We start from the raw sequence: 25762 nt of genomic DNA, 5'->3' as shown, positions 1-25762 counted from the left end.
GTCCTCCTTCAGCTTTTGCACTGAACTGGGTAGATTGTCATCCAGGGAGTGTATATAGCCCGGAGGGAGGAGCTACACGTTTGAGTGTAGTACTTTGTGTGTCCTCCGGAGGCAGAAGCTATACACCCATGGTTTGGGTCTCCCATGTCGGAACTATAAGAAAAAGAATTTACGGTAAGTAAACAAAATTCTCTTTTTTAAAGTGTAATACTTTGTGTGGCCTCCGGAGGCAGAAGCTATACACCCCAATTGTCTGGGTCTCCCAATAGGAGCTAGAAGAAAAGGAATTTACGGTAAGTAAACAAAATTCCCTTCTTTGTCGCCACACATTTTCTGCAAAATGCAATAATCAAAACGTAGCATCTGCACAAAAATGGTACCACTAAAAATGTCAGCTCAAAACACAAAAAATAAGCGGTCACTCAGCCATAGATCCTGAAAAATGAGAACGCTATGGGTTTTGGAAAATGCCGTAAAAGGTGCGCCACTTTTTTTTTTACAAACTTCTCAATTTTTTTTTTAACCCCTTATATAAAAGTAAACCTATACATGTTTGGTGTCTACGAACTCGCACTGACCTGAGGCATCCAACCGACACATCAGTTTTACCGTATAGTGAACACAGTGAATAAAATATCTCAAACAATTGTGAAGTCGCACTTTTTTTTGCAATTTTTTCCGCACTTGGAATTTTTTTTGCTGTTTTCCAGTACAATATATTGTAAAACTCATGGTTTCATTTAAAAGTACAACTCGTCCCGCAAAAAATAAGCTTTCATATGGTAAGATTGACAGGAGCACGCTGTACTCATCGTCACGACTGCGATATGCCAATGGGTGGTCTTGACAGCCAGGCGTCTGCTGAAGACCCCTGTGTCTGTCATCACAGAACTCCTGTGAAAACAAGTATGTGGCTGGCGTGCATAGGAGACTGTGATTTCTGCTATATACAGGAATACTGAGGTGTTGCTATATATAGCACAAGTAATCAGATGACTTTCAAATTTAACTAAGGAGACTATTAAATACAGTGAAAAGTAGAAAAAAAAATTAAGAAATGCAATTAAAAAAAATAATGATAAATGGAATCTCTACATTCATAGAAGTTTTATCTATCAAAATAAATTAATATGATCGGTAACGAGCAAGGAAAATAAAAATGCCAGAATTGCTCCACAACAGAAATAAAATGTAACAGGCAATCAAAGCATCATGTATACTCTAAAGTGATATCCATAAAATAAAAGCCCTCACACCGCTCCAGATCACAAAAATTAAACATGTTACAGTTCTCAAAAAGTCACGACACAAGTAAAAAAAAAAAAAAAAAAAAAATTTTATTTTTTTTTAACCACTTAATCAAAAGAAAAAGTTTGCATAATTAGTATCCATGGAATCGCACTGACCTGAAGAATCATACTGCCAGGTCCGTTTTATGGTAAAATGAACGCTATGAATATTATTTATTATTATTATTATTATTATTATTATTATTATTATTATTATTATTATTATTATAAAAAAATTGCAGAATTGCACTTTTTTTTTTTTTTGCGTTTTTTCCCCACTTTCCATTTATTTTTATGATAAAATGAATGGTGGCATTCAAAAGTACAACTATTCCTGCAATAAAGCAAGCCTTCAAGCGGCTATATTGACTGAAATATAAAGTTTGAGCTTTTGAAATAAGGGGTAGAAAAAATGAAAGTGCAGAAACGGAAAATCACATGGTCCTTTTAAGGGTTTCACTGTTGGGTGCAGCGGTGAGATACTCGGCCACAAAGGTACATAGATGTTTGTGTTTTTTGTTTTGTTTGGGTATTTTTTGTATCGTGACTTTTTTTTTCATTTCCCCTAGGCCGCTGAACTTGCAGAATTTACCGCCAAGATTGCTTTACTTGAAGAAGCGAAGAAGAAAAAGGAAGAAGAAGCTTCAGAGTGGCAGCAAAAGGTAATCATAAGGGCTCTCTGCACATTGTGTCCTGGATTCTTAGAGGGAGCCTGTCAGGAACCACGAGCAGTTCTGGGTGTATATTGCTATTCCTTGCATAACCGTCCCTGTATACACTAGCATAGATAAAGAGATCTATAGAAAAAGTATTTTTAAAGATCTTTTATCATATGCTAATGAGCAGGGACTAGTCTAGTTCCCCTGGCTAGTCTCCCCCATCAGCATGTTAGTACACCTCTGTGGGCGTGCTATCATGCTAATGAATGCGCAGTGTTACAGGATGATCTCACTCACCTCTCCGCTGCCATCGCGTCCAAAGCTGAATTTCGCCTCAGTGCGCAGGACCCCGGAGTTTTGGTTATGGCACCACTTTTTGAAGCCAGGACGCATACACCCAGCTTCATAGTGCGCATGACCCAAACTCCGGGAAATCCTTTTTCTTCATCGTTCCTTATGGGAGACCCAGACCATGGGTGTATAGCTTCTGCCTCCGGAGGACACACAAAGTACTACACTAAAAAGTGTAGCTCCTCCCTCCGAGCATATACACCCCCTGGATGACCACATCTAACCAGTTCAATGCTTTGTGTTCAGGAGGTCACACACACATGCATTCTCATCTGATTTTTGATTTCAAAGAGTTGGAAGAAAAGCGGGTCCAAACTGGACTCCCGGCATGTCCCTTCTCACCCCACTGTGTCGGCGGTGCTGTTAAGGTTGATTTACAAGGCTGGAGCCTTACATGCCGCGCTCCTTCACCATCCCTCGGGCTCTGGCTTGAAGTGGGAGCCATCACGGTTCTCACTGCTTTGCAGGAGACCGGTCTCCATCCGCAGCCCTTTCAGGACCCTGCCGGACGGAGCGCTCACCCCTCAGGGACCTGGCCCTGCGTCTCATAAGTTAAGTATTGAGACGTTATTGTGGGGTCCCTTGTAAATTTATTGTGGGGAGAGTGTGTTATTTCACTTTGCTGTGATTTCCGGCCGGTTCTCTGGTTTTCTCCTGAGAACCGCGCCGAGGGTGCCTGCTCGTCGGCCGCATGGGAAAATTTAGGCTCCGGCTTCGGCCTAATTTCGTTTTCACTGCCCCTGCATGTCAGTCATGCAGGGGGACAGTGCGGCGCCGCCCACCGGCCGTTCAGCAGAGGGGAGGACACTCCTCTCTGAGGAGATGTTTCCCTCCACTGTATATCCCCTTGGCCCTCCGGTTCCCGCTCTTGGACTAATCCTCCGCCCCCCCCTCCTCACTCCGGCGCCATTTTATCAGCGTTCACACACTGATCGGCGCTGGCTGCTGCAGCTCTGCATCTGTCTGGGGGTCCAAGCTGTGGAATCCGGATGGCACACAAAACGGCCACAACCTCTGGTTGTGGACTTTCTTGTACTCTCTGGGGGTCATTCTGAAGGAGTGTGTTCTTTACTGCAGAACCTCCACCTCAGCAGCATGTCTCTCACTAGGAGCAAGGCTTTACTCTATATGCACTGCTTGTCAGCTCATACTGCCTGAACCGAGCACATATCCACATTGTGATGCCTGCTCTAACATGGTGGTGCCTCAGCCTGGAGTCTCCCCAGGGGTCCCTCCGGCTGCTCCGGCCCCGGTGGCTGAACCCCCGGCTTGGGTAGCATCGTTTTCTAAAGCTATCTCCCAGTCCCTTGCCGACTCCATGGGACAGCTGTCCCGGACTCTGCTGACCATGCATCAGCCCCCTTCTCAGGGCGCCTCTGCTGCTCCGACTCGCTCTGCAGAGCTCACAGAGGATTTTTCATCTGTTCCCGGACCACGTCCTCCTAAACGGAGACGCAGGGACTCTTCTCCTTCCTCGTCCCACGGCTCTGATTCACGAGCTGAATTGCAGGGCGAGGAGGATGCCTTTACTGTTTGCTCGGACGCTACCTCTATGTACCCCGTTGATTTATCTGACGGGGATGCGGATGTTAGTGACTTGATTGCGTCCATTAATTCCGTACTGGACCTCAATCCTCCAGTGTCAGAGGAACAAGCCTCTCTGGTAGAGAAGCACCAGTTTACCTCACCTAAGAGAGCAAGGAGTATGTTTTTTTTTTTAACCACTCCAGTTTTCAGGCCACTGTGACCAAGCCCAGGGCCTGTCCTGACAAACGCTTCCCAAAGCGTAGTTCTGATGAACGTTTTCCCTTTCCACCAGAGGTGGTCAAGGAGTGGGCTCATTCACCAAAGGTAGATCCTCCGGTGTCTAGAATCTCAGCCCGGACAGTTGTATCTGTGGCCGATGGCACCTCACTTAAGGATCCCACTGACCGCCAGGTTGACCTTCTGGCCAAATCTGTATATGAGGCAGCAGGGGCCTCGTTCTCCCCGTCTTTTGCAGCGGTGTGGGCTCTTAAGGCCGTCTCTGCTTCTCTGGAGGAGATGCATTCCCTCACCAGGGACTCTATGCCCGAAATGGTTGCCTTAATTTCCCAGGCTTCGGCTTTTTCATCCTATGCCATGTCTGCCATTCTGGAGGCTTCTCACCGCACGGCGGTTGCTTCCGCTAATTCCTTCGCGATCCGCAGGATCTTGTGGCTTCGAGAGTGGAAAGCAGACGCTTCTTCTAAGAAGTACCTTGCTGGGCTCCCCTTTGCTGGGTCCCGGCTGTTCGGTGAACAACTGGATGAAATTATTAAGGAAGCTACTGGCGGGAAGAGTACTTCCTTGCCACAAACTAAAACCAGGAAACCTGTCCAGGGCAGGAACCAGTCGAGGTTTCGTTCCTTTCGTTCCTCTAACTGGTCATCCTCTAAGCCCTCAGCCTCGTCCAACTCAGCCAAGGATCGAAAACCTAGCTGGCGCATGAAGCCGCGTCCTCAGAAGAGCGGAGGAGCCGCTGCCACTAAGGCAGCCTCCTCTTGACTATCTGGCTGCGCCAGCAACGTCCTTGGTCGGTGGCAGGCTCTCCCAATTTGGCGACGTGTGGTTCCAACACGTCTCCGATCAGTGGGTGCGAGATATCATCTCCCACGGCTACAGGATAGAATTTTCTTCCAGCCCGCCAAACAGATTTTTTCTGTCCCCTCCCCCCTGCTCCAAAGCCGCCGCCTTCTCTCAGGCCGTGGCTTCCTTGCAGGCCAATGGAGTAATTGTACCGGTTCCCGCCCGGGAACGGTTCAGAGGTTTCTACTCAAACCTCTTCCTAGTCCCCAAGAAGGACGGTTCCTTCCGGCCCATCCTGGATCTCAAGCTTCTCAACAAGCATGTTCAGGTGCGGCACTTTCGCATGGAATCTCTGCGATCGGTCATTGCCTCAATGACCCAAGGAAATTTTCTAGCATCCATCGACATCAGAGATGCCTATCTGCATGTGCCAATTGCAGTTTCACACCAGCATTGGCTAGGTTTTGCAATCGGAGAGGAACATTTCCAATTCGTGGCTCTCCACTTCGGGTTAGCCACGGCCCCTCGTGTATTCACCAAGGTCATGGCAGCAGTGGTTGCGGTTCTGCACCTCCAGGGGTTGGCAGTGATTCCTTACCTGGATGACCTTCTAGTCAAGGCTTCATCCAGTGCAGACTGTCAGCGGAGTGTTCCGGTCAATCTGCCGCAAGTGGGGCACTCCGGAAGTGGATCTAATGGCATCCCGGCACAACAACAAGGTCCCGGTTTATGTGGCTCGCTCCCACGATCCTCAGGCCTTGGCGGCGGACGCGCTGGTTCAGGATTGGTCCCAGTTCCGTCTCGCCTACGTGTTTCCCCCTCTAGCTCTCTTGCCCAGAGTCCTGCGCAAGATCAGAATGGAGGGCCGTCGGGTCATAATCATTGCTCCAGACTGGCCCAGGCGAGCTTGGTACCCAGACCTGCTCCGTCTGTCCGTAGAGGTGCCGTGGCATCTCCCGGACCGCCCAGACCTTCTCTCACAAGGTCCGTTTTTCCGCCAGAATTCTGCGGCTCTCAGATTGACGGCGTGGCTCTTGAGTCCTGGATCCTGAGGGCTTCAGGCATTCCTTCCGAGGTCATCTCCACTATGACTCAGGCTCGGAAGTCTTCCTCGGCCAGGATTTACCACAGGACTTGGAGAATTTTCCTGTCCTGGTGTCGCTCTTCCGGCCATGTTCCTTGGCCGTTTTCCTTGCCGACCATCCTGTCCTTTCTACAGTCCGGTCTGCAGCTAGGACTATCCCTCAATTCCCTTAAGGGACAGGTCTCGGCTCTCAGTGTTGTTCCAGCGGCGTATCGCCCGACTGGCCCAGGTGCGCACCTTCATGCAGGGCGCATCTCACATCATTCCGCCTTACCGGCGGCCTCTGGATCCCTGGGACCTCAATCTGGTCCTCACGGCCTTACAGAAACCCCCCTTTGAGCCTCTTAGGGAGGTTTCTTTGTCTCGTCTTTCACAGAAAGTGGTCTTTCTGGTGGCCATAACGTCTCTCAGGAGAGTCTCTGATTTGGCTGCGCTCTCTTCGGAGTCACCCTTTTTGGTTTTTCACGAAGACAAGGTGGTTCTCCGTCCGACTCCGGACTTTCTCCCTAAGGTGGTGTCTCCTTTCCACCTTAACCGGGACAATTCATTGCCTTCCCTTTGTCCGGCCCCTGTGCATCACTTTGAGAAAGCGTTGCATACTTTAGATTTGGTGCGGGCGCTCCGGATCTATGTGTCACGCACCGCTGCCCTTAGGCGGTGCACCTCTCTTTTTGTGCTGACCACAGGTCAGCGCAAGGGTCTCTCGGCTTCTAAACCGACCCTAGCTCGTTGTATTAGGTCGGCCATATCTGATGCCTACCAATGTTCTCAGGTGCCCCCCCCCTCCCCGCCGGGGATTAGGGCGCACTCGACCAGAGCTGTCGGTGCCTCTTGGCTTTCAGGCACCAGGCTACGGCTCAGCAGGTCTGTCAGGCTGCCACTTGGTCTAGTCTGCACACCTTTTCGAAGCACTACCAAGTGCATGCTCATGCTTCGGCAGACGCGAGCTTGGGCAGACTCATCCTTCAGGCGGCTGTCGCCCATTTGTGAAGTTAGGTTTTGCCTACTTCTCAGTTTCTTTTTATTTCCCACCCATGGACTGCTTTGAGACGTCCCATGGTCTGGGTCTCCCATAAGGAACGATGAAGAAAAAGAGAATTTTGTTTACTTACCGTAAATTCTTTTTCTTATAGTTCCGACGTGGGAGACCCAGCACCCTCCCTGTTGCCTGTTGGCAGTTCTTGTTCCGTGTGTTTTCACCGGCTGTTGTTGTAGACAGAGGCTCCGGTTATTTCGGGTTTTAGGCTGTGTTCACACACTGCGTTTTTTACCTGCGTTTTTGGTCCGTTTTTGCTGCAGAAATTTCTTGAGAAATTCTTGTAACCTTTCTGCAGACATTCCCCAGCAAAACCTATGGCAAAAAAAATTAGCTGTGCGCACACTGCGTTTTTTTCTTAAGAAAATTCTTTCAGTACATTTTCTTAAGAAAAAGAATGAGCATGTCACTTCTTTTCTGCAGCTAACTGCGTTATTTGCCATAGATAATTGGCACAATAACGCAGGGAGCAACCAGCGGTAAAAACGCACCGAAAACGCTGCAAAACGCAGGTGCGTTTTTGGTGTGTTTTTTTTTTAACGCAGGTGCACTAATCCTTCACTCTTAAGAAATTTCTTAGGAAAAATCATTTTTCTAGTGTGAACATAGCCTTACTCTATCTCTACTTGTGGGTGGATGTCCTCCTTCAGCTTTTGCACTAAACTGGCTAGATGTGGTCATCCAGGGGGTGTATATGCTCGGAGGGAGGAGCTACACTTTTTAGTGTAGTACTGTGTGTGTCCTCCGGAGGCAGAAGCTATACACCATGGTCTGGGTCTCCCATGTCGGAACTATAAGAAAAAGAATTTACGGTAAGTAACAAAATTCTCTTTTTCTAAAGATCTCTTTACCTATGCTAGTGTATACAGGGATGGTTAGGCAGGGATTAGCAATATACACCCAGAACTGCTCGTGGGTCTGGCTGCATATTGGACCTGACAGGTTCACTTTAAAGAAATGTGTTAATAAAGGCCAGCATCTGCACTGACCGAGCATACATACAGGGGAAATCCAATCCGGTCACACAGACCGTCCTTGTGTTTAACCAGTGGAGCGATTGAATAATCATTGGCTATATCAGGTTTTTGCATTAACTGTATTAATAATATAAATCTCAACTTTTTTTTTTTTTTTTTTATCGATATCACAATTTGTATTAAAATTTTATAATCTTGCGACTCTCACTACCTATTGTTTCAGGAAATGGCTATGCAAATTATCTGCAATAGACTGAGTCACATTATCGTTGTTGTGTCCCATGAATGGGAACAACGTGTTGTATATATTTCTTGTATTGCATATTTTTCCTCCTATCAGGAAATTCCTTATTGTTACTAGGTAGATTTAGACTGTATTAAGTTTGTCCCTATGTGTCTCCCTTAGTTGGCTTCTGTATAGAAAGCTCCTCCCTTCTCCTTCAGTTTAGTCTAGAGAGGAACCATTGCTGAAGACTTGTCTACAACCCTGTACAGATTATTCCTTTTCACCTGCTTTTACTTTGTACTTAATACAAGATTCTAGAAGAAAACTACAGCGTTTCTCCTTGTCTTCCTACAAGTCATCGTTGGGCTGAGTTAAAACTATCTGTTGATGCTTTGAAGAGTGAGTACAATCATACAGTTATCTAAAGGACTGATAGAGCGGTTGGGATTCACAGCTTCTAGGAAGAGACAGAATAATCGTTTTGTATTGAAGTGTCTAATGAGCGTGTGCAAAGGAGGAGGTGAGCTGTGACATCACCTACTGTGATTGGTGGATCCTGTGTTATCAGCGGTGTATAGACAGTTATCTGTCATTGTAATCCTGTCTCTGATGATAAAGACTTGAAAAAGTAGAAAAGTGAATAGTCTGACCAAAAGAAGTCCACACGTTCAAATGTGGGTGCACAGATTTTCATGGCTGGTGTCCACGAATAGGCAAGAAGCGAACAAAAGGAGGATGGCATGATTCAGCACTGACATGGTTAAGACTTCACTTTTATTGTAGTCGTTAAAATAAGTTAATAGCAATATTAAAAATTAAATATTAAAAATTACAATAAGAATCCATTTGTTAGGTTCAAGGCATGCAACTTACGCATTTCGGACCAACCCGTCATACATACCGTATTTTTCGGACCATAAGACGCACTTTTTTCCCCCCAAATGTTGGGGGAAAGTTGGGGGTGCGTCTATGGTCTGACTATATGGGCTGCGGGCCGGGAATGAGGGTGCTGCAGGTCATCGGCTGGGCACGAGCAGGCAGCAGCAGCGCCTGCTCGTGACCACGTGTGCCCGCTCATTAACATATGCACGCCCATCCTCTCCGCCCATCTCTCAGCGCTGAAGCCGGCGCTGACAGGTGGGCGGCGAGGACGAGCGGGGACGAGCGGATAGCAAAGAGCCGGCCGCATGATCACCCCTGGCAATTTACAGCCTGGAGTGATCATGTGCGGCTGCTATTCACTGCCCCCGCCGTCGCGTCATTACCAGCGCGGGGTGCAGTGAATCAGTGCACTCACCCGTCCCCGTGTTGTGAAGCCGGCCCCCTGCAGCATCGCGTCTTCCTGTCTGTGCCGGTCACCTGATCTGTGCTGAGCCGGTCAGGCTGATCGGCACAGACAGGAAGATATCTCGATGCAGCAGGGGAACGGCTCCACACACACAGATCAGCGTGCAGAGAGGAAGATGTGATCGGTGCTGCAGGGAGTGAGGAAAAGGTGAGTATAAACGTTTATTTTTTTTCTCTGTGCTATAGGATACAGGCCATATTACCAGAATGGTATATGAGCACGATGGGGGCATATAGCAGGATGGGAGTACCGTATATGAGCAGGAGGGATGGGGGGGGGTATGTGAACAGGCTGGATGGGGGGGGTATGTGAACAGGCTGGATGGGGGGGGTATGTGAACAGGCTGGATGGGGGGGGTATGTGAACAGGCTGGATGGGGGGGTATTGTGAACAGGCTGGATGGGGGGGTATGTGAACAGGCTGGAGGGGGGGGGGTATGTGAACAGGCTGGATGGGGGAGGGGGTATGTGAACAGGCTGGATGGGGGGGTATGTGAACAGGCTGGATTGGGTGGGGGGTATGTGAACAGGCTGGATGGGGGGGTATGTGAACAGGCTGGGAGGGGGGGGTATGTGAACAGGCTGGATGGGGGGGGGTATTGTGAACAGGCTGGATGGGGGGGGGTATGTGAACAGGCTGGATGGGGGGGGTATGTGAACAGGCTGGATGGGGGGGTATGTGAACAGGCTGGATGGGGGGGTATGTGAACAGGCTGGATGGGGGGGTATGTGAACAGGCTGGATGGGGGTTTATAGCAGGATCATATACAAGGCAGGAGGGATCATTACCAGGATGGGGTACCTTAGTAGAGAATTTGGGGACATTACCCCCATAACAGTGTCAGCAGCAGATCCTCGCTCCCATAACAGTGTGTCATGACCCACATTTTTTGCTTAAAGTTTTATTTTCCCATTTTCCTCCTCTAAAACCAGGGTGCGTCTTATAGTCCGGTGCGTCTTATAGTCCGAAAAATACGGTAGGTATGAATAGATCAACCGATCCAGAAGTATACACCTGTCCAAGGACACGGGAATGACCTATACGACATACAGTACCTCCTCTCCCTGGAAGAAATACATAACAAAATTAAAACATAAACTTAGTAATCCTATAGGATGATTAATGATATGTTTAATTTTTGTTCTGTATTTGTTCCATGGAGGGGGTTACTTTGTCGTATACATAATGTCCATGGACAGGTATATATCTGTTTCTGAATCTGTTGATCTATTCTTAAGAATAAAGACTGAGGTACATCCGAAACATGTAAGCTTCTCTGCCTTCGACCTATTTTATGGATTATTATGGGGATTTTTTAGCATTCTTATGAATTTATTTCAATGACCAGAATAAAAATTTTAAGTTTTAACCACATTGGTGCTGGTCACGCCATCCTCATTTTGTTCTCTTGTGATGAGTCTACTGAAAACTCTCGCTGGAAAAGACAGAAATTTGAATTTATTTAAAAACTAAATTGGCACGCTGACCACGGGGGAATATTTTTTTAAAGATTAAGAAAAAAAAATTCCAAAACAATAGGTGATCTTCTGATGAAAATGTTAAAGGAAAATGCATTAACATTGCAATTACTAAATCAGATTAGGGCACTGCCCATAATATTAGGTCTGTCAGTTGCCAGTTTTTATGTTGTCCTGGTGTAAACTCCTTGCATATATAAACTCCTAACTGGGTATAAAATAAGAGGTGCGATGTCTGTGTCACTGCAGCGCTGACTTCCCAATTCTGAAATCTCCAACCTCTAGGCTAAGGGGTACGTCTCACATAGCGAGATCGCTGCTGAGTCACGGTCTCGCTGTGTGTGACACTGAGCAGCGATCTGGCCCCTGCTGTGAGATCTCTGCTCGATGCACATAGTGCTGGTTCATTTTTTGGACGCTGTAAAGCACACATCGCTGTGTTTGACAGCGAGAGAGCAACGATCCTGAATGTGCAGGGAGCCGGCGTCTGGCAGCCTGCTGTAAGCTGTAACCATGAACCAAGCCGCTGTCACGCGGTCAGTGCCGGCTCCCTGCACAAGTAGCCGGAGTACACATCGGGTAAATAAGCAAAGTGGTTTGCTTATTAACCCGATGTGTACTCTGGCTAGGATTGCAAGGAGCCAGCGCTAAGCGGTGTGCTCTGGTAACCAAGGTAAATATCGGGTAACCAAGCGCTTGGTTACCCCATATTTACCTTAGTTACCAAGCGCAGCATCGCTTCCATGCGTCGCTGCTGGCTGGGGGCTGTCACTAGTCGCTGGTGAGATCTGCCTGATTGACAGCTCACCAGCGACCATGTAGCGACGCACCAGCGATCCTGACCAGGTCAGATCGCTGGTGGGATCGCTGCTGCGTCGCTAAAGTGTGACGGTACCCTAAGATACAACCTACTAACTAGTGTCCACCCAAAATTTAGCAGGCCACCTTTGAAAACTCAGTCAATCTGCAGGTAAATACTGTTAAAATTCTAAAACCACACAAAGAAAGAAATGATGAAAGAACAAAAAATATATATATATATTTATAAATTATTGATACAGGTAAGGCTACTTTCACACTTACGTTGTCCGGCATCCGTCACAATGCGTTGTGTGACGCATGTGACTGATGCATCGTAAATAGTGTGATAATAAAGGCAACAGATTCCTGTGAAATTATGTCTTACGTTCTTTTAGTTTTTCTTTTAGCGGAGAGAGAGGGAGAGAGCCCCCATCAGCACCGCACACACGCAGGCACCACAGCCCCCATAATCATCGCACATACATCGGCACTACCGTCCCCACCATCACCGCACACACCGGCACTACCATCCCCATAATCACCGCACACACGCAGGCACTACCATCCCCATCATCACCGCACACACGCAGGCACTACCATCCCCATCATCACCGCACACAGGCAGGCACTACCGCCCCCATCATCACCGCACACACGCAGGCACTACCGCCCCCATCATCACCGCGCACATGCAGGCACTACCTCAATGACGTCACCGCTGACAGCGCAACTCACTTCAGTTTCTGCATGGAGCTCACACAGAGCGGCGGTGTTTTACTGCCGCTCCTGTCAGCTTCTGATGTAGCAGAGCTGAAAGCGTCGGGGGACCTCGTTTGGCTTACGCCAGACCTGAAGGGGTATTTGGGGATTAATAAAGTGGTGAAAGAGAGTGGGGGTTTTTTTTGTCTTTTATTCCAAATAAAGGATTTTTTCGGGTGTATGTGTTTTACTTTCACTTACAGGCTAATCATTGGGGTGTCTCATAGACGCCTGCCATGATTAACCTAGGACTTGGTGGCTGCTATAGGCTATCATTAACTACTTATTACCCCGATTGCCACCACACCAGGGCAATTCGGTATGATCTGGGTGGAGTCTCGGGACTGTCGCATTTAATGGATGCAGCAATTCTGGGCGGCTGCTTGCTTATATTTTTAGGCTGGGGGGCTCCCCATGACGTGGGGCTTTTCATCCTGAGAATACCAGCCTTCAGCAGTGTGGCTTTATCTTGTCTAGCATCAAAATTGGGGGGACCGCACGCCGTTTTTTTTAAACTATTTATTGTACTGCACGATATAGACCTGCCCACCGGCAGCTGTCATTGGTTGCAGTGAGACAGCTGTCACTCAGCGAGGGGGTGCGTCTGACTGCAACCAATCATAGGCGCCGGTGGGCGGGGGAAGCAGTGAATACGAGACGGAATAATGAGCGGCCAGCATTTTCAAAAGCAGGAGAAGCCGCCAGAGCAGTGTGACAGCTGTGCAGCACTGCATCTGTGAGTTATAGAGGGAGTGAGACAGACAGAGAGAGAGACCAGGAGTGCTTTTAAACGATTTAGAACGTTCTGCTGGACATGCTGAGCATGCTCAGTAGAACTTGATGGGATCATGCACTGGAATCCGTCGCCAAACGCATGGCGACAGAATCCAGCACCATAGACATTCATTATGCCTCTTAACAGATCCCGACGGAATCCTGCGAAGTGTGGTTTTTTTTACAGCAACAAAAAAACGTTACATTATACGTTCCTTCCGCCTGATGGTCACCGACAAAACAACTGATGCACCGCGAGGCGGATGCAACGCAAGACCATCCTGTTTTGAATACATTTTCCAGTTTGGGGCTCCCTCTTGTGGTCAGTGCTGGCGGTGCAGTTGACTTGTGGAATGAGAGCCACACACCTGTAGAGGACTGGCAATCAGGCCTTTCAGATTGGGACTATATAACTGAGTAATTTTCTCCTGTTACTTGCCGGTGCTCAATGGATATCCTGTGTGTTAAGGACATTCTGAAACCAGTTCTCTACCAGAACTCCTCTCAAGATACGTTGGTCTTTGTTCCTCTGCTTAATGTTTCCACTTTCTTGTTGTTTTTTCTGTTTTGATACTATTGCTTGATTCCTGATTGCTTGATTTGATTGTGTGGAGTTCCTGGTGGAATTGGGATCATTCCCTGCTGGGGAATAGCTCCATGATTGTGCAATGTATTGTGTTTTGTCATGCTTGGTATTAAATTCAGTCCCTCATCTATTTTAGGGTTTTGGATTCCAGTAACATCAAAGTACTGATATAGTGGGGGAGAAGCAGTGTGGTCTCAGGGTTTTTTCCATGTCAAGTGTGCTGAAATTTTTTAGGGTTTTTACGGCTGCTCTTTCCTATCCTTTCCTATAAAGCCAGTTTGGACCTCATCTTTGCTGAATCTTTTTTTCTAGCTTTGTATTGTGTTTTCCTATATCACTGTAGCCTTTACATGTGGGGGGCTATCTATATCTTTGGGGATTGCTCCGAGGCAGATTAGCTTTTCTTATATTTCTATCTGTAAGAATATTTAGTTTTCAGGCTTTGTCGAGACGACTAGGTCATCATAGGCTCGTCCCACGGCTACTTCTTCTAGTTGTGTGTCAGGATTAGGTCTGCAGTCCGTTAAGTTTCCAGCCACTCTGGTTACTTTTTCGGTTTTTGATCCTCCTCGGTCCCTGAATCATAATACCATACGTTGAAATCCGCCCTTAATAGAAGCCCATGAGGAATAAACGGATTCCTGCAGCGGTTACCGTAATTCCTCAAGGCGGCGGATTGCAACGGATGCCGCACAACGCAAGTGTGAAAGTAGCCTTAAATATATCTTTGTACCGTGTTAGCCAGTAGAGATAAAAACAAATTGTTTAAAAGAACAGAGTCCTCAGTGGATGATACCTTTTTAATGGTTAACTGAAAAGATGGTAATAATAACAAGCTTTCAAGACTACGCAGGTCTCTTCATCAGGCATGGTATAACACAAAATCTGAAGAGTCACATATTTATAACACAACAGGGCATAGAATGGGGCAGTAAGTAAGACAAGTTATGTGAAGCAGAACGATCAGTATGGCAAGAGGACAAACTGTTGTGGCCATAAATATTGCAGCAGTTCATAGATATGCAATAATTAATTTAACATTTTAAAAATGTATCACATACCATCTAAATCAGAGACGTCCACCAATTGAAGGCCCCATAGATCCCGACTTACGTTTCGCAGAGCTTTTTTTTTTTTTTAGAAGAGTGAAAATGCTGAATGGATGCAAGTGCGGACACTGGAAGAAATTGAACTTCTTTCCTCCTGGTAGCCATTAGCTTTCAGTCATAGGGAAAAGCATGAAGTGGCTGCAGCTATTGCTCACAGCTCCACTCACTATCCTGTTGCTGTAAGGCCTAACACTTACATTGACGGCATGCGCAGCACTGTGACCTGCCAGCGTGCTTGGGGGTTGCTTAAAACCACTGCTCATATTATATAGAGCGGTGCTGTGAGTGGTGACTGTAGCTGCTCCATGCACTGCTCCTATCACTGAAGCCTGGTGGCCCCTGGGAGGAAATAAGTTCATTTTCTTCTGGTAGCTGCTCGTTCAGTAAACTGGCTGATCAGATTTGTAGTGCAATTTACCTATATATTATCTCTATATTTGCCAGAAACAGAGAATTTTCTTATAGGATTGAGGACTCTGAACCATGGGTATACACCCTGCCATTAAGAGGCACCAATATTGCGTAGAAAAATTGTTGGTTTCTCCTGGTGGTCTACACCTTCTCCAACAGTCAGGAGGCAGCTCAGTTTTAGCCTGGTGTCTGTAGGAGGCAGACACCATCTGTATCAGGTCTTTGCACGGCTTTTTGTTTTTCTTCCGGTGATATGGATGTCCTCCACCTTACGTTATTAAGCCACATACACATTAGATGCTTCAATACAATAGATGGGGTCTTGGGGGTACTTTGCACAATACGACATCACAAGCCGATGCTTTCGATGCCGAGCGCAATAGTCCCCGCCCCCGTCGCACATGCGATATTGTGTGATAGCTGCCGTAGCGAACATTATCGCTACGGCAGCTTCACATGCACTTACCTGCCCTGCAACTTCGCTCTGGCCGGCAAACCGCCTCCTTCCTAAGGGGGCGGGTCGTGCGGCGTCACAGCGACGTCACGACAGGCAGCTAATAGAATCGGAGGGGCGGAGATGAGCGGGACGTAAACCTCCCGCCCACCTCCTTCCTTCTGCATTGCCGTCGGGACGCAGGTAGATGTTCCTCGCTCCTGCGGCTTCATACACAGCGATGTGTGCTGCCGCAGGAACGAGGAACAACATCGTAACATCGGTCCTTCCGAAATTATGGAAATGACAGACGCTACACCGATGATACAATTTCGACGCTTTTGCGCTCGTTAATCGTATATAAAACGATTTACACACTCCGATATCGACAGCGACGCCAGATGTGCGGCACTTTCGATTTGACCCCACCGACATCACAGCTGCGATGTCTTAGTGTGCAAAGTACCCCTTGGTCTGTCCATTGCTACAAAATTGTGACAAGGAAACAAAGTCCTCAATTTTTTTCAATAATTCCTACCTTTTTAAAGATAAGCAAGCTGTACCCTAGCTGTAACATTCCTGTAAGTTGCACAAGTTATTAAAAGCTGATACTATGAGTGGGGGATCTTCCGGCTCCACAAGTGTGGGGGACTGATTCCTATACTGTAGTAATGATCTGTGTAATCAGGCTGAGCGTGACCGGTATAATTGCGTCAGTAGCTGGACGTTCTCGCACTTTGCTGCATTTTGCCTTGGCCATTAATGATGATTCCTCCGATGTTCTGAGAGTACAAGGCTGAGGTGTTAAATCTAATGGGCTGAAATGCAGGAGGTACGACTCACAATTACCACTAATTTCACCTCCTCGAGAAGTGTCATTTCCAATCAGTCCTCTCTGCGGACGTCTGATTGCGCAGCACAAAATGCCATTTTCTTCACAGTCCGTTCCTGCCTTCAATGTCATGGTTTAATGTCTGATTGCGAGGGACAGACATTAGGGTTATGGAAGTATGAGGTGACGATTACATACGGCTAGCAGAAAAAATTAATTATTACTGTACAATCAATGCGAATAAAGGGGTCCTCCACAGTAAGGCCCGTTTCACACGTCAGTGAAAAACAGACGTTTTTCACTGGCGTGTAAAACACGCACATGTCCCTGCGTGTGCCGAAAATCACGGCACACGTGGGTTGTCTAAGTGCAATCCGGGCTCCGTTCTCCGTGGCCCGTGATTGCACTTAGAGATTCACTCACCTGCTCCCGCTCTCCGTGGTGCTGATCGCTCCCGCGGTGCAGCATCCGGCCGGCGGTGACCCCTGCAGCAGCTGCTTCCGGGTCGGCTGTGTCGCGCATAATGAATATGCGCGACAGTAATCAGCCGGCACAGAAGGAGCAGGGAGGACGGGCTGCAGAGGACATCGCTGGACGCCGGGTGAGTTAAAATGTTTTTTATTTTAAAAGTACGTTTTTTTCTGGCACGTGTTTCACGGACCACACCACTGCGTGGTCCGTGGGACATCAGTGATGCCAGAAAAAAATGGACATGTCTCCGTGCATCAATCACGCAGACGCGGGTACGCTGCACGGAGACACGTGCAGTGAAAAATCACTGACGTGTGAGCAGACCCATTCATTATAATGGGTCTGCGTATGTCAGTGATTCTGGTACGTTTAAAAAAAAAAGCACAAACGTCCCAGAATCACTGACGTGTGAAAGGGGCCTAAGATGTATGAGGAATAAGCAATGGGCTCTCCTACTTGAGGTCCGGCTGAAGATCCTGTTGGTCAGAGCCACATGTTTTGTTTTATTCCTTTCAGTCTAGCATCCAGAGAAGATGTCTGCTCTATTCTGAAACATTCTGGGCAAAGAATGGCACATCCTGCTCTAGTATGGACTGAATAAATCCTAAGAACAAGGTAGCCAATGCCCCAAAAATTGTGCATCGGTGCCCAACGTTTTAGGTTATTTGCCACTGTGGTCCATGGGAGCTTTTAGGGTCTGGCTGCCAAATATTGCAAAAATGAATTCTATTCTTGCCAATAGCAGGATCGGGCGCTGCGGTAAGTGCCACCTGAGTTGGACTTTGCGTGGCCTCCTGAAAAGCTTTGAGATGTTTCCTTACAAAATGTATTTGAAGAGAATGACCCGAGTCTTTAATCTACATTGAAGGTGGTCACAACTTATCACTGATATAGAACACCCTACAGTTTGCAAGGAACGTTCATCCACTTTGACTCAATCCTTGTCGTTTCTACCATTGTTCTCCACCAGGAATGTGGATAGTTTGGATTGTCAGCCCTCAAAAACATTCAACCACTTCTTATTTCCATTTTCTACACGATTTTCTGTTTCTTCCCTGTTATCTCTTATAGCTGATGAAGATGGTAGTGAAGATGAGGTGACATTGTGGTTGCCGGTTGTGTAGATTTTTGAGAGGCATCTTTCCTCTACCCTTAGAGCAAGGGTGACAATAACGCTGGTTCCACGGTCAAAGATGGATCGCTTTATCTGAGCCAGCCTCATGACCTTAACTTCAGAGCCTCACACAGATTTTTGACCTTGTATGAGTAGACCCAAGGCTTGTCTGTTCATCACACTCCATACTCAGACCATGAATGTTGGATGTTTGAAACCGGCCTAAGAGCGATGTTGTGATGCTAAAATCCCATTTATAGAGAACCAATCAGCAGGATTTTGCGATATGAAGTAAAAGCATTGGCATACTGGCACTAGGATGCTGAATCCAGACATACCTGTTATAGAAAGATCGAATGCTTGGTTGCTGAAATATTTGTAATCGAAGTTGTGGAAATGCACTGCACTTTGATTGACGTGTACATCGGGGGTGGGCCTTTATGGGTCGGGTCCTGCTCTGTTCCCCCCCACCTTTTGTCTAGCCTAGCCTTTCTCCCCTGCCCCTTTTTCCCAGGACAGCAGATAGGGGAGGGTGAACAGAGCAGGACCTGATCCATAAAGGCCTGCCCTCGTTGCACCTGTCAATCAAAGTGCAGTGTATTTCTGCGACTTTGATTACAGATATTTCAGCCAGGGCTGTGGAGTCGGAGTCGGAGTCGTGGAGTCGGAGTCGGAGCTCATTTTGGTGGAGTCGGAGTCGGTATAAAATGCACCGACTCCGACTCCTAAAATATATAATAAATTGGGGACAGGAGTGCAATGCAGAATGTGCTGAATATTTTACTAAATAATAACATTTAGTATAATGCTTATATTTAAGTGAAAAATTTATTGTAGTACAATGTGAACATCAGACATTTAATTGTTTTTATGATACAATAATCAAGATATTTGGATAGAACATAAAATATTTATTGGAATACAACTTTAGAACACAAAAAACTAATAAATTGTAAATATGTAAAATATATATATATATATATAATATATATATATATACAGTGTATATACACACACAAGATATATATGTAATCTACTGTATATTACATAGTGTATTACATATTTACAATTTATTACAGTTTTTTGTGTTCTAAAGTTGTATTCCAATAAATATATTTTATGTTCTATCCAAATATCTTGATTATTGTATCATAAAAATTATTAAATGTCTGATGTTCACATACACATATTCATGTACTACAATAAATTTTTCACCTAACTATAAGCAATATATGTAGGAGCCGGAGCCGGAGCCGGAGTCGGAGTCGGTGCAAGAGAATTTGAGGAGTCGGAGTCTGAGTCGAAGGTTTGGCTTACCGACTCCACAGCCCTGATTTCAGCAACCAAGCATCCAATCTTTCTACAACAGGTATGCCTGGATTCAGCATATTAGTGTTAGTATAGCTCTGCCTTTACTTTATATTGTAAAATCCTGGTGGCTGCTCCTCTTTTAATGATGGTGAATGTTATTGAGGTGCAAGCCATGACCTAAAGGGGTTGTTCCGGCATAGGTCATCAATAGCGGATTGCGGGGTCCAGCACTCAGCGCTCTGACTAATCGGCTGGATTTTTTTTGTTTGTTTGGGTGTTTTTTGCTCTGACGGCGACCAGATGTGGACACTTTTGCTGCTGAGCGTCTCCACTTCTGGCTCATATTTTGCATAGATAGTCTGCACAGCAGTAGCTAATAATCACCGGGAGCGGCCACCACACCATGATTGAAGCTGTGCCCCCCAGATCCTCTGCGTTTACATGCAGGAGCCAAGAACAGGCCTTTCGTTGTGGCGCTGGCTCTCTGGGTCCCCAACGATCTATTACTGATGACCCAGGGATAGGTCATTACTAGGGATGATCGAATACCTCAAATATTCAGCTTAGCGAATATTTTCCGAATAGGTCGCCGCTATGCGAACATTCGATGTGAAATGTAAGTCTATGGGAAGCCCGAATAGTTCCAAATAGTTGTTATTCGGGTTTCTCATAGACTTACATCGCGCATCGAATAGCGGCGACCTATCCGGAAAGTATTCGCGAAGCCGAATATTTGAGGTATTCGATCATCCCTAGTCATTACCTTTGCCTGGACAACTCGGGAGCCCCACAGTCTTCAGAAATCCAGATCTGTTGTTTAACATAGACACAGCATTTTTATTTGCAATTTTAGCAGCACGGCCTATCTTAGTGTTGCCTAGAATAGTTCTCATTATCATCATTTTCTACAATTTGAGGGCATACATCCTCGCCTGCAAACGTGATTTTTATGGTGGATTCACTATTTCCTGAAGACCCTGACCTGCACTCAGTGATTGCTGTAAACATTACATTACATACATACTGCGTCAACATTCTTTGAATTGTATGATGTGACCTCTCTTCCTTTTTCTTTTGTTTTCTTTGCCAGGCATATTCTGCACAAGAAGATTTGGAAAAAACCAAAGAGGAGCTAAAATGTGTGATGTCTGCTCCGCCTCCCCCTCCACCGCCGCTCCCTCCACCGCCTGTTGCGCCTGCAGAAAATGAACATGAGCACGACGAGCATGACGAAAACCACGCAGAGGCCAGCGCAGAACTGTCCTCCGAGGGTGTGATGAATCACAGGAGCGAGGAGGAGAGACTGACCGAAACGCAAAAGAACGAGCGAGTAAAGAAGCAGCTGCAGGTAACCAGTCACACGCAGCACAACAAGTCACGTCAACACTTACCAGTTGGCTACAGGGTACTTAACCCTTTAGTGATGGAGCTAATTTTCACCTTAACCCCTTAACGACCTTGGACGTACTGAGTACGTCATGGTGACATGGTGCTAAACGACCCATGACGTACTCAGTACGTCCTGGCGAAATCGCGGTCCCGGAGCCCCGGGGAGTGAAATTTATTTACTTAAACGGTGGATTCGGGAAGGAGGGGACCTCTGCCTGACGTCAGGAGGGGTGGTGCCTCCTCCCCGAACCTACAGAGGCTGTGATTGGCTGACGAACGCCGCTCAGCCAATTACAGCCACTGTAATGTTCCAGCCATTGAAAATGGCTGGAACATTGAAATCCAGCCCTGATCAGTGCTGCTGTAGCACTGGCCATTGGCTGGAGCTGGGTGATCGATGCTTCACCCGCCCCCAGCTCTGATTGGAGAGACCGGTCTTGTGACCGCTCTCTCCAATCAATGTGGATCTGCGGCCTGTGATCGTCCCTAGAAGCCGAGGAGAGCGGTAAGTTGTTGTCCCCGCCGCCCGCCCCTGTCCCCGATCGCCCCGCCGCTCGCCCCTGTCCCCGATCGCCCCGCCGCTGCTCCCGCTTCACCGCCGCTGTCTCCGATCGCCCCGCCGCTGCTCCCGCTTCACCGCCGCTGTCTCCGATCGCCCCGCCGCTGCTGCCGCTTCACTGCTGTCCCCGCCGCCATGCTCCCGCTGCACCGCTGTCCCCGCCGCCATGCTCCCGCTGCACCGCTGTCCCCGCCGCCGCTCCCGATCCACCGCCGTCCCCGCCGCCATGCTCCCGCTGCACCGCTGTCTCCGCCGCCATGCTCCCGCTCCACCGCTGTCCCCGCCGCCGCTCCCGATCCACCGCCGTCCCCGCCGCCATGCTCCCGCTGTCTCCGCCGCCATGCTCTCGCTGCACCGCTGTCCCCGCCGCCGCTCCCGATCCACCGCCGTCCCCGCCGCCATGCTCCCGCTGCACCGCTGTCTCCGCCGCCATGCTCCCGCTGCACCGCTGTCCCCGCCGCCGCTCCCGATCCACCGCCGTCCCCGCCGCCATGCTCCCGCTCCACCGCTGTCCCCGCCGCCGCTCCCGATCCACCGCCGTCCCCGCCGCCATGCTCCCGCTGCACCGCTGTCCCCGCCGCCGCTCCCGATCCACCGCCGTCCCCGCCGCCATGCTCCCGCTGCACCGCTGTCTCCGCCGCCATGCTCCCGCTGCACCGCTGTCCCCGCCGCCGCTCCCGATCCACCGCCGTCCCCGCCGCCATGCTCCCGCTGCACCGCTGTCTCCGCCGCCATGCTCCCGCTGCACCGCTGTCCCCGCCGCCGCTCCCGATCCACCGCCGTTCCCGCCGCCATGCTCCCGCTGCACCGCTGTCTCCGCCGCCATGCTCCCGCTCCACCGCTGTCCCCGCCGCCGCTCCCGATCCACCGCCGTCCCCGCCACCGCTCCCGATCCACCGCCGTCCCCGCCGCCATGCTCGCCACTGTCCCCGCCGCCGTCGCACCCACCTTTTTCAGCCGCTGCTGCCCCCGATCGGCGGCGGCCGCCTCCGTCATCGGCTGCCGCCGCCTCCGTCATCGGCTGCCCCTTCTCCATCGCCACACCACCTATCCCTCCATGTGCTGCAAGCCACCCTCCCCCCACGTGGGGGGAGGGTGGCTGGCTTGCAGCACATGTGGGGGGAGGGTGGCTGGCTTGCAGCACATGTGGGGGGAGGGTGGCTGGCTTTCAGCACATGTGCTGCAAGCCACCCTCCCCCTACATGTGCTGCAAGCCAGCCACCCTCCCCCTACATGTGCTGCAAGCCCCCCTCCCTTCCCCTACATGTGCTGCAAGCCCCCCTCCCTCCCCCTACATGTACTGCAAGCCCCCCTCCCTCCCCCTACATGTGCTGCAAGCCCCCCTCCCTCCCCCTACATGTGCTGCAAGCCCCCTTCCCTCCCCCTACATGTGCTGCAAGCCCCCCTCCCTCCCCCTACATGTGCTGCAAGCCCCCCTCCCTCCCCCTACATGTGCTGCAAGCCCCCCTCCCTCCCCCTACATGTGCTGCAAGCCCCCCTCCCTTCCCCTACATGTGCCATCTCTCTCTCGCATCAGACTCTGCCCCCCTCCCCGATCTGCTGCCTGCTCTCTCCCATTTTCCATCTACTGCCCCCTCTCACCCTCCTCAATCTGTTGCCTCCTTCATCTGCTGCCTCTTCTGTCTGCTGTGATCCTGCTGCCTAGATCCATCCTGTAAGGTAGGTATCCCCATCTCACCCCCCCCATCCTCTGCCGCTCCTCCATCCGCTGCGCCATTTCCCATCATCCATCCGCTGCGCCCTTTCCCATCCTCTGCCGCTCCTCCATCCGCTGCGCCCTTTCCCATCTTCCATCCGCTGCGCCCTTTCTCATCTGCCGCCCCGCCCTCTCGCATCGCATTATCCAGCGCAGTTGCTCGCTTCCAGACTGCAGTGGATGATGCGATGCGAGACTCGTGCATTGCTCTCACGTTTGGCACTGGTCTTAGTGGCAGGCGCTCTTTTTTTTTTTTTTTTTTTACTGATGTCTGTATTTTTTATTTCGCCAAACTAATTTTTTTTGTATGGGGGGGGTCTAGTTTCCAAAATGGGATCACATGTGGGGGAGCTCCATTGTTTAGGCACCTCAGGGGGGGCTCCAAATGAAACATGGCGTCTGCTAATAATTCCAATCAATTTTACTGTGAAATGGCGCTCCTTCTCTTCTGAGCCCCGCCGTACGCCCAAACAATTGATTTCCACCACATATGAGGTATCGTCGTACTCAGGAGAAATTGCACAATACATTTTATGGTGCATTTTTTTCTGATACCCTTGTGGAAAAAAAAGCTACCTGTTTGAAAAAACAATTTTGTGGTAAAAAAAAGAATAAAATATTTTCACGGCTGAACATTACAAACGTTTGTGAAGCCTCCAGGGGTTCAAAGTGCTCACTAAACAGCTAGATAAATTCCATGAGGGGTCTAGTTTCCAAAATGGGGTCAATTGTGGGGGAGCTCCATTGTTTAGGCACTTCAGGGGGGTCTCCAAATGAAACATGGCGTCCGCTAATAATTCCAACCAATTTTGCTGTGAAATGGCGCTCCTTGCCTTCCGAGTCCTGCCGTGCGCCCAAACATTTGATTTCCACCACATATGGGGTATCTGCGTACTCAGGAGAAAATGCACCATAAATTTTATGGTGCATTTTTTCCTGATACCCTTGTGATAAAAAAAGCTACCTGGTTGAAGCAACAGTTTTGTGGTAAAAAAAATTTTTTTTCTTTTCACGGCTCAACGTTATAAACTTCTGTGAAGCCCCCAGGGGTTCAAAGTGCACATCAAACATCTAGAAAAAATATTTGAGGGCTCTAGTTTCCAAAATGGGGTCATTTGTGGGGGAGCTCCATTGTTTAGGCACCTCAGGGGGTCTTCAAACCCGACATGGCGTCCGCTAATGAGTGCAGCTAATTTTGCACTCAAAAATTCAAATGGCGCTCCTTGCCTTCCGAGTCCTGCTGTGTGCCCAAACATTTGATTACCACCACATATGGGGTATCTGCGTACTCAGGAGAAAATGCACAATACATTTTATGATGCATTTTTCCTGATACCCTTGTGAAAATACTAATTTTTATGGCTAAAGTAACATTTTTGTGTTAAAAAAGTAAAATTTTCATTTTTTCGTCTACATTGCTTTGGTTGCTGTGAAGCTCCTAAAGGGTTAATAAACTTCTTGGATGTGGTTTTGAGCAGAGTGAGGGGTGCAGATTTTAGAATTGGGTCACTTTTGGGTATTTTCTGTCGCCTAGGTTTCTCAAATCACTCCAAATGTGATGTGGTACCTAAACAATTTTTTTTTGTAAATTTTGTTGGAAAAATGAGAAATTGGTGATGAACTTTGAACCCTTCTAACTTCCTAACGGAAATTTTTTTTTTTTCAAAAATTGCGCTGGTGTAAAGTAGACATGTGGGAAATGTTATTTAGTAACTTTTTTGTGTGACATATCTCTCAGATTTATGGGCATAAAATTTCAAATTTTGAAAATTGCAAAATTTTCAAAATTTTCGCTAAATTTCCGAACTTTTCACAAATAAACGCAAAACATATCGGCCTAAATTTACCACTGACATGAAGTACAATATGTCACGAAAAAACAATCTCAGAATCGCCAGGATCCGTTGAAGTGTTCCAGAGTTATAACCTGTCAAAGTGACACTGGTCAGAATTGCAAAAAATGGCCGGGTCTTTAAGGTGAAAACAGGCTGGGGGCTGAAGGGGTTAATGACCAGACCAAATTTTGCAATTCTGACCAGTGTCACTTCATGAGGTTATAACTCTGGAACGCTTCAACGGATCCCGGTGATTCTGAGATTGTTTTTTCGTCACATATTGGACTTCATGTTAGTACCAAATTTAGGACAATATTTTTTGCGTTTATTTATGAAAAAAAATGAATATTGGCAAAAATTTTGAAAATTTAGCAATTTTCAACTTTTGAATTTTTATATCGTTAAACCAGAGATTTCTGTGACACAAAATAGTTAATAAATAACATTTCCCACATGTCTACTTTACATCAGCACAATTTTGGAAACAAAATTTTTTTTTGTTAGGAAGTTAGAGGGGTTCAAAGTTTATCAGCAATTTCTCATTTCTTTTTCGCTCCTAATTGGGAGACCCAGACAGTGGGTGTATAGCTACTGCCTCTGGAGGCCGCACAAAGAACTACACTTAAAAGTGTAAGGCCCCTCCCCTTCTGGCTATACACCCTCCCG

At 48.0% G+C, this 25762-nt stretch overlaps 1 protein-coding gene across 2 annotated transcripts in view; it reads left to right on the top strand.

The window, feature by feature from the left end:
• The window catches only part of RDX (radixin), a 257192-nt gene that overhangs the window by 204595 nt on the left and 26835 nt on the right, over nt 1–25762 (top strand). For both annotated transcript variants that reach the window (XM_075337425.1, XM_075337424.1), the window contains exons 12-13: nt 1859–1951; nt 20687–20944. In XM_075337425.1, coding sequence (XP_075193540.1) covers nt 1859–1951; nt 20687–20944 — 351 coding nt within the window. The remainder of the gene's footprint in view (nt 1–1858; nt 1952–20686; nt 20945–25762) is intronic.

The sequence above is a fragment of the Anomaloglossus baeobatrachus genome, chromosome 2, assembly GCF_048569485.1.
Source record: "Anomaloglossus baeobatrachus isolate aAnoBae1 chromosome 2, aAnoBae1.hap1, whole genome shotgun sequence".
NCBI classification, from domain to species: domain Eukaryota; kingdom Metazoa; phylum Chordata; class Amphibia; order Anura; family Aromobatidae; genus Anomaloglossus; species Anomaloglossus baeobatrachus.
The sequence above is the reverse complement of the archived record's forward strand: the minus strand, read 5'-3'. Positions and strand labels throughout refer to the sequence as shown.